This window comes from Alosa sapidissima, chromosome 1 (assembly GCF_018492685.1).
Source record: "Alosa sapidissima isolate fAloSap1 chromosome 1, fAloSap1.pri, whole genome shotgun sequence".
Lineage (NCBI taxonomy): Eukaryota > Metazoa > Chordata > Actinopteri > Clupeiformes > Clupeidae > Alosa > Alosa sapidissima.
The window spans coordinates 1,725,819-1,735,818 of record NC_055957.1 but is presented as its reverse complement, the minus strand read 5'-3'; the positions used below and the strand labels follow the sequence as shown (position 1 = coordinate 1,735,818).

At 41.5% G+C, this 10,000-nt stretch overlaps 1 protein-coding gene and 1 long non-coding RNA gene across 4 annotated transcripts in view; one reads left to right on the top strand and one right to left on the bottom strand.

Moving 5' to 3' along the window:
- exoc3l4 (exocyst complex component 3-like 4) overlaps positions 1-10,000 on the bottom strand; it is a 46,691-nt gene that overhangs the window by 9,802 nt on the left and 26,889 nt on the right. For all 3 annotated transcript variants that reach the window (XM_042085433.1, XM_042085437.1, XM_042085445.1), the window contains 3 exons: positions 9,694-9,792; positions 9,173-9,296; positions 376-498 (listed from right to left, as the gene is read on the bottom strand). In XM_042085433.1, the coding sequence (XP_041941367.1) occupies positions 376-498; positions 9,173-9,296; positions 9,694-9,792 (346 nt within the window). The remainder of the gene's footprint in view (positions 1-375; positions 499-9,172; positions 9,297-9,693; positions 9,793-10,000) is intronic.
- The window catches only part of LOC121705155, a 23,073-nt gene that overhangs the window by 12,600 nt on the left and 473 nt on the right, over positions 1-10,000 (top strand). The gene's annotated exons all lie outside the window — the stretch shown is intronic.

The window sequence follows — 10,000 nt, the reverse complement described above, 5'->3', positions numbered from 1 at the left end:
ATAGAAAAGAAATTGACCATGACGGCCCTCACAAGTTCTCATTCCAACAAATCCGGCCCACTGCTTAATATGAGTTTGACACCCCTGATCTAACTGGTTGGCCAATTACTGAACCCCAATGCAATGCTCCCGTGCAATCCCTGCAACTCTAGAAGATGGTGTCCCCAAAAGTGACCGTCATGTCATAGGTCCCCAGGAGGTAAGAAAGGGGAGTATGTGTGTGTGTGTGTATTACTTGTGTGTGTGTGTGTGTGTGTGTGTGTGTCTGTGTCTGTGTGTTACCTGTGTGTGTCTGTGTGTGTGTGTGTGTGTGTGTGTGTGTCTGTGTGTGTGTGTGTGTGTGTTACTGTACCTGTGTGTGTGTGTGTGTGTTACCTGTGTGTGGTTAGGGCCCATATGTGTGCACTGCTCTCGGAGGTCTTGTGTTCTCTTGAGCAGCTGATTGAAGTCGTCATCTGTGGAGAGCCACTTACGAGTCATCATCCTCCGCAGGAGAGGCTGGAGAACACACACACACACACACACACACACACACACACACACACACACACACAAACACAAACACATCATCATCATCCTCCGCAGCAGAGGCTAGAGAACACACACACACACCTACACACACACACACACACACACACACACAAACACAAACACATCATCATCCTCCTCTGCAGGAGAGGCAGGTGAACACACACACACACACACACACACACACACACACACACACACACACACACACACACACACACACACACACACACACACACACACTACACGCTTCTACATCGTAACATGCTGACATCACTAGGTGCAACACCCAACTAGGTCCTAATTCAGGAGTGGGCAAACTTTTTGGCTCAAGGGCCACACTGGGTTTTGAAACTTGGCCGGCGGGCCGCACAACAACCCCCCCCCCCCCCACACACACACACACCCAATACACACACATAAAAAAAAAAAAAAAAAAAATTTTATAGCCTATAATTTAGTATGACAAAATATTTCTTTTAAAATATTAATTGCTTAAAAATACTGCTAATTTTATGCTGTTTAACAAATGTATAAATTGTGCACTGTCACTTTAATTCACGTTTATTTCTCAATGATCTTCTGTCTGCTACGGTATGGCCCTCTCACACTTTTTAAATGGTCAGTAGTGGGAACTACTGCTGCCTTCATGATTTCCTTTTAAAAGTTTCTTATAAGAAGGAGATATCAATTATCAACAATGACAAGCCAGCTGGAACCTGCGGCTCTCTCTCCCTCTCGTGAGTGCAAACGCGTTCCCAATGAAATGGATCGCATGTTCACGTTAGATCTGCTGCAAAGGAGATAACTAAGAGTTAACTTAGTTTAACATGATGTTATCTCTATTTAACATGATGTTTTAACATTGACATTATAAACGTTCTCTAAGGAGAGTGAAAAGCAGTTTGCAGTAAAGCTAACCAACAGGTCGCAGGAAAAAAATAGCCATCAGCCTGATAACCAAATGAAATGCTCAGCGGGCCGGATGAAAGTGCTTGACGGGCCGGATGAAAGTGCTTGGCGGGCCGGATCCGGCCCGCGGGCCGCAGTTTGCCCACCCCTGTCCTAATTAGACACTAATAGCATTAACATTAGCGCTACAACACAGCTAGGTCCTGATTAGATACTAATAGCATTAACATTAGCGGCTACAACACAGCTAGGTCCTAATTAGACACTAATAGCATTAACGTTAGCGGCTACAACACAGCTAGTTCCTAATTACACACTAATAGCATTAACGTTAGCGGCTACAACACAGATAGGTCCTAATTAGACACTAATAGCATTAACATCAGCGGCGGCTACAACACAGCTAGGTATTAGTGGCAGCTACAACACAGCTAAGTCCTAATTAGATACTAATAGCATTAACATTAGCGGTGGCTACAACACAGCTGGTCCTAATTAGACACTCTGTAGACAGCCCATGCTCCAAAAACGGCAACAAAAACAACCTGGGCAAAAAAAACATAAACTGTTCCAGCGAATCACAGACGAGATGCACGTTTAGGAGAGTTTTAATTGCACGGGCGCAGCATGGAAGGGAGGGAGGGGGAGGAAGTAGCGAGCTAGCCAGGGGGGAGCACACACACAGTGGCCACCTGAGCTCCCCTGGAAACATGGTATGTGAAATTGTGGGGGAGCTCTAAAATATTGATATGATTGCCAAATAAATTATATTTTGGCCACGGTTTTCCCTAAAATGTGTAAAATAAGAGAAAAAAAATTGTATTTTGAGTTCATGATTCATGAAAAAAGTGCCTGCTTGCACGTTAGAGGCGCGAATGTTATTGTTTATGGTTGGTGCCGCTGGCTGCTCTTATCGCGTGTGTTTGGCTCTGTGTACAGCCTTATAGGCTAGGCCTATAGCCCATGTGATTGTGAAACAATGTAAGTTGGTGAGTAATTCTAAGTTGATTCAATTAAACAGTCAAAAGACACATCATTGGTGGTCGGGGTCCGTGGATTATTTACTGCAGAGTTTACCACTGGCCACTAGGGGGTAGTATCTCATTAAGACAGCTTACCTTACCAGCTCAGTTAAGAGTCGGCCATATTGTTTTTGCCAGCATTACAGACGTTCCTGTTACAGAGGTTGAATATTAAGCTGTGAACATAATTCATGTAAGTCCACTGTCATTCTTTATTACTGTTTTGTTGCTGTCAAGGTTGGTTAAGTTCTTACTGATATTTATGTTAGACATGTGCATGTAGGAATTACTGATTGTAGCTTATGTTGCTATTTTGTGTATTGCTGCAGGGCTTCTTCATCTTTGTCATTAAACAAGTAATTTGACATCGAGGAGTGTATTTCTTCATTTACTATCAAGTTCATTGAAGTTTGCGTAGCCCATTGATGATCCATCGGGGTGTTTCATGTAAATATTGTAAACATATTATGTATTATGTTTCATGTAAATATTGTAAACATATTATGTATTATGTTTCATGTAAATATTGTAAACATATTATGTATTATGTTTCATGTAAGCAAACATAGACCTATGGCACCACCCGTGTGCAACGGATTTTCTCTTTATAATAGGCATATGTCTATGCTGTTGCTATTAGTGACAGGATCAGCATTAAAACATCGCCCGTACCCGCCCCACCCCCCGCCCCCCCGGAGAACGTGGTAGACCTCGCACACTGGAGCTAGCTCTCTGTTTTGTTTGAAAGTCAACAGAAGTGACGTTACCCAGCAACGCTTAGAGCACCTTTAACTGTAATTATGAGCCCAAGCCCGATTTAAACCCGACAGTTTTTGAATACGTGGCCATTATAACTGACGTTCCCAACTACAATTTCGAGTTGTTTGAACTACAGAAATCTGTTTAGAATTATCTTAATAAATAATGCAACAAGGACAAAGCATGTAATCTGCGTTGTTTGTTTATTCAGAATGGAATGGATCGCAAATGGATCCGAATGAACGTAAGCCACTCACAACGTGGAATGGCCTTATGTCCCTGAAGCAAAACCCTTCAGGGGTATGCGTGAATAAGAAACAACAGAGGACATTGAAGGCTGACTATCATCCTTTCTGCCATGCCAAGCCTGTGTCTGTTCATCATCAAAGTTTCCGTTTTTTTGCTGTCATAGGCGAGCAGCGTGCCACACTTATTGCACTCGAAAAAGCCAACATATACTGTATGTTGTCACTGCCCACGACTTATTTAAAATGGTTCCATACCTCCGACTGTCCTTCAAACTTGCTCAAAGTTAATTCTCCTGTTTTTCTTTTTTTTCTTTACATCTTCAAGCTCCACGTTGGACTTAAAGAAGCCCAAAGCAACAATTTTAGCAAAAATTACCTTAATTATGCAGGTTGAGAGTCGTTCTGATGGTTTTACCACACTTTTTGGGTCGTTTGGTGGGCGCTTCGTCTCCCCCTAGTGCTTCTCCGCGGAAAAACAAAACATGCAACTTTCTAGTCGTGGTCCGAAGACATCCGGATGTGACTCAGTGGAAGTATCCAATCGCGCCTCGAAAATGTAGTCAGATTGTAGTTTCTAAGAAGACTGCAAAACGGACTCAGACTTGGCTTTGTTGCTGTTCTCTTACATACCGTAACACTACACCAATAGCCTAGTTGTTAACTACAAGCAAAGTGGAGAGGGCATTGATTTGGTAATTTGATTTACAACAATATACCACACAGTAGGCTACTGTCGAGGCCTAACTATTTGATCATGTGTCTTTGGATCATAAGCATATGATGACGTGTATAAACGCTCATTCATGGCTTCATAAAATATCATGTAATAGGTTCTCAAAACAATTCCACACAGACATAAGGTGCTTATAGAGCAGGTCCAGATTATTTGTGAAATAAACCAGTAAAACAGTGTCATGGGATAGAATATAACATTGATACCCAACTTCTGCCATAGCTCATATTTTTAAAAGAATCCAGTGAAAACTATCCTGACAAACAATAAGCAGCATTAATGCCTCAATCAAGTGAAGGGCCCAACTGTAGCCAGTTTTAAATCTAGACTTAAGACCAAACTTTTCTCAGATGCTTTCTGCTAACTGTGTTATAACTGAGTTATAATTTCTGAATCTGTCTTGAAAATGATTCTACCTTGTATCTTTTATTTTGTCTTTTTAATCATTCTCTATTTTTAAATGATGTACCTTGTGTTTTATGTTTTCTTTTTATTATCAGGGTTCGTACACCTATTTCAAGATCAAATTCAAGCACTTTTCAAGGTCAATTTTCAAGCTTTTCCAGCACTTTACAGCGGTTATACGAATATACTAACTCAAAATGATTTTCACTTTTTTATCATTTAAAGATGGTTTTAACAGACAAAATTGTGTTTCTTAATAGCAGGAAAAGAAATTAAAGGAAAACTTAAAAATGTGTCACCTGTCTGGAAGTAGACTTTGCTTGCTATCTAACTGGCGGAGTCAATATACCAAAAAAAAAAAAAAACATTAAAAAATAAATAAAATAAGAAAAGAAAATAATCACTCAACAAATAACTATTCTTTGCTGAATATGTGAACTCAAACTAATGTTAAGGCTGCTCTTTCATGACAGTCAAGACTGATTATGTCTCTTTCTTGCCTATGTGGTGTCAAATCCACATTAAATAATACAAACTCAAAAGAAGTCCGCACACCGTGGATGTATACTGCAGATGATGGCTTTAATGCACTCCGGAGCATTAGTGAAGCAAGCAAGTAAGTGAAAGCAAAGTAAGATAAGTGAGCTAAGTAAGCCAAGTAAGATCACATCCTCTGGCTGTTGTCCAGCCTTTATACCCCTTCAAGTCATCCCAGACAAGACCCTCTATGTTTACAGACAACTGACCAAGTAATATATGGTACTTCACCTTTGCCCTCTCATCCTGTTATTCCTACATTCTTTAGGTTGTGCCATTCTTTAGGTTTTGCTTACATTTCCTGGCACCAAACCTTGTCTATGCCATTTTCTGCCAGGCCTGCTCTTTCACTTAAACCAGTCTTCCTTTCCCACACTGAACATACTACAGACTTCAGTTTCACAAAACAATGATATTACACAGAATAAAGATACTACATAAAAGATATATAAACTAAAGGATATATTTCAATAAAAATCACGACACCTACAACGGCATGCAGACAGGCCTACATTTGTTATCATGAGCTACCAACCAGTAAGCTAGCAATGCGGAGATGTGACGTTGGGTGATGTAAAGATGACTGAGTTGTCATATAATTGGATAAATTTAACTTCTTGCCAAACGGCACGATATGCACATATGCATGGTGTTTTAATGTCTTTCCACTTGTAGGGCCTATAAGCATTAAACCACAAAACTGAGCTGAAGTTTGACATGACCAAGCCAGGATTCAAATACCGAGGTCATGGGTGTTGATAGAAATGTTGCCCCCCGCGAAATACTATGGGGGTCCGGGGGCATGCCCCCAAGGAAGAAAAAATGTAAAAATAACCCCTTAAATGATGACTTATGGTGAATATTGCGGAAACTAATAGATACATTTACATAAATATAATTTATACATTATAGCATAAATCACACTTAGAAATACAGCCTATTAGGCATATGGTACATTTATAAAAGAGCAAAGTAGCCTATATATGCCTATGAAAGACTTAACCATAGAGGGCTGTAATGTAAAGGCTATCATGATCATTTTGCCGTATGACGTAGAAACATTTCTTCAGTTTATAACATGTTTGGTTTATAACTTAAACCAACACACTTTTCCACAATATTCTACTTTTTTAGATGCACCTGTATATTTCAAGAGCATTTTCTCCAATTGGTTTTGAGGATATTTATACTGATCTCTGCTCCATCTTTATTTAAGAATGCTCTGCTTCTCCTCATTAGGAGTAGTGAATGTTGCATTTATAAATTGCAGGGTCAAAGGCTGCGGAGCTTGTACCTTCTGACACAGTGAGTGTCACATCTTGTCTCTCACTCACTTGTGAGGCCCTTTGCCTATTATTTCCCTCTCTTCTCCTAACTCTTTCTCCTCATTTCCACCTTTCTGCCTGATTTCCCTTCTCCTAACTCTTTCTCCTCATTTCCACCTTTCTGCCTGATTTCCCTTCTCCCGTCTCCTGTGTAAATAACTGACCGATAATCAATATCATGCTTAGAAAATATCCATATAAATATCTACTATTATCTACTATCAGTGCAGGTTAGCTAGCTGCAACTCCACTGAATTTCAGCATAACATTTTGAGTAGGCCTTGAAGTCAGCCTTTGTTCAGGTCTGACGATTATTTATTTTGGACAATGGATTTGTGGGTATTGAAGTTTATTTGAGCTGCGTGAGACACTGTGTTGCGTCGTTAGTTAGAACATAGCTCCGCGATAGCAGTCAACTCTACTTTCGTTTTGACATGTCAGAGGTATATCTACAACTATGTGTTGCGTGACGCTGCGTTGATGCAAGGATAATTGTTTTGTCGGCTATTTTTAGTTAATGAATAAAACGAAATTTGAAGAAAGAAATGGTAGATACGGCAATAGACATGACTGGTGCGGTTTTGCATTCACATGCCATAAAGTTTCCCGTCTCCCTCTTCAACCTAACTTTTTCCTTGTCTTCCAATGATTGGAGCTAAGTAGCCTATTCAATAATATGTTAGCTTTAATGGAGACCTAGCTAGCAATGCATCTGTAAGACCCTAGGCCTACATGATTTCTGTTCAGCAGTCTGAAATAGCTGTTTTCTAACCAACGCTCATTGAAACGGCAACCTCACTTCATGTTGATGGTCATCACCGACTGTGTGCAGGGGGGCGTTGTCACGCATGAAAACAGACTGGCAGATCAGTCACATAGCCTACGCAGATCGGTGCGCAACCGAGGACCATGGCGGAGAAGTTTTCATTTTAAACTCTCCGACTTTCTGCATCTAATAAGCTAACTATTCCGTCAGATAGCTATTTGTGTCAAAATAAATACACTTACAATTTTAAGCATTTTCAAGCACTTTATCAGAAATGCAAGCACTTTTCAAACCTTGAAAACGCAACATTAAAATTCAAGCATTTTCAAGGATTTCAAGCACCCGTACGAACCCTGTATTCCTTTACCCTTTGAACTATTCTTTGACTATATTGCCCTTCTATGCTTTTATTTGTTATTATTAATTTGTTTAGTTTATGTAAAGCACTTTGAATGACCTTTGTGTGTATGAAATGCGCTATATACTGTAAATAAACTTGACTTGACTTGACCAACATGCTACACACCTCCTGATAGAGCTACACTGGCTCCCTGTCTCTCTCTCTCTCTCTCTCTCACACACACACACACACACACACCTCCTGATAGAGCTACACTGGCTCCCTGTCTCTCTCTCTCTCTCTCTCTCTCACACACACACACACACACACCTCCTGATAGAGCTACACTGGCTCCCTGTCTCTCTCTCTCTCTCTCTCACACACACACACACACACACACCTCCTGATAGAGCTACACTGGCTCCCTGTCTCTCTCTCTCTCTCTCTCTCACACACACACACACACCTCCTGATAGAGCTACAGTGGCTCCTGTCTCTCAACAGATCAACTTTAAAATCCTGTTGTTGACATTCAAAGGCCTTCATAAGCTCTGGCCTCCATACACCACAGAGCTCCTACAGACGTATACACCCTCCCGTTCACTACGTTCATCTACAGCTGGACTATTGTCAGTACCAAACATCAGGCTCAGCACAATGGGAGCAAAGGCCTTTTCCTGTGCTGCACCCAAACTGTGGAACTCACTCCCCTCACACATCCGCACCCTCCTCTCCATCTCACAATACAAACCGGCTCTTGAAACCCACCTTTTCTAGATAGCTCATGGACTTAATGTGCCTTTTACTACCACTGTGCTTTTCTGTTCTTGTTTCTAGTTTGTGTGCTGATTATTATTACTGTTCACTGTGTTTAGTAAAGAGACCTGGGCACTATGTTTGTACAAAAGCCATACTTGTTCACTCCACACTGCAAAAACTGCTTATCTAACAAAATCTAACCAAGTGTTATTAATCTTATATCAAAATAAAAAAAACTAGTTGGTATTGTGTTCAGTATAAAGAGACTTACCTAGCGCTTTCTTGTGAAAACATTTGACTTAATTTAAAAAAAGACTGACTTATTTTAAGACATCTCATCCTGAAAACAAGCAAATTTGTCTGCCAGTGCGTTAAGCAAATTTGTCCTAAAAACAAGCAAATTTGTCTGCCAGTGCGTTGAGCAAATTTGTCTTGATAAGTCTCCTTAAAATAAGTCAAAGTCTTCTTAAATTAAGTCAAAATGTTCTTTTGAGAGGGCGCTAGGTAAGTCTTTTCATACTAAAAACAATACCAAATAGATTTTTTAATCTTAATATAAGATTAATAACACTTGGTTAGAATTCATTTTTTGCAGTGCATTGTGTGTGTGTGTGTGTGTGTGTGTGTGTGTGTGAGAGTGACTGGGTGTGTGTGGTGTGATGTGTGTGTGTGTGTGTGTATGTGTGTGTGGTGTAATGTGTGTGTGGTCTGGTGTAGTGTGCTGTGTGTGTGTGTGTGTGTTTGTATGTGTGTGTGTGTGTGTGGTGTAATGTGTGTGTGGTGTAATATGTGTGTGTGTGTGTGTGTGTGTGTGTGTGTGTGTGTAAAGTGCGCTCACCTTGGTCTGATTCATGTAGTGCTGCAGTAGAGCGTGTCTCAGTCTAAGCTCCACCCCCTCCAGCTCTATGCTCAGTTGGGTCACCTGATCTGGACTGCTGTCTTTGTAGCTCTCCATGTGTTCCCTACACACACACACACACACACACACACACACACAAACATACATATATTACACAGGTGTAGGTGATGGTGTAGGTGATGGTGTAGGTGATGGTGTGGGTGTGGGTGTAGGTGATGGTGGAGGTGATGGTGGAGGTGATGGTGTGGGTGTAGGTGATGGTGGAGGTGATGGTGTAGGGGATGGTGGAGGTGATGGTGTGGGTGATGGTGGAGGTGATGGTGGAGGTGATGGTGGAGGTGATGGTGGAGGTGATGGTGTAGGGGATGGTGTGGGTGATGGTGGAGGTGATGGTGGAGGTGATGGTGGAGGGGATGGTGTAGGGGATGGTGTGGGTGATGGTGGAGGTGATGGTGTAGGGGATGGTGTAGGGATTGGTGGAGGTGATGGTGATGGTGTACCTGAGGGAGCTGAAGGAGTTGATGTAGGTGATGGTGTAGTCGCCCCAAAGACGTTCGTCCAGCAGAGAGCCGCTCCACCGCATGAACTCCTCCTCCAACCTGGAGAGAGATGGAAAAAAAGAAGAGAGAGAGGGAGAGAGAGATGGAGAGAGAGAGGGAGAGAGAGATGGAGAGAGAGATAGAGAGAGATGGAGAGAGAGATAGAGAGAGATGGAGAGAGAGATGGAGAGAGAGAGGGAGAGAGAGATGGAGAGAGATGGAGAGAGATGGAGAGAGAGATAGAGAGAGATGAAGAGAGAGGGGTGGG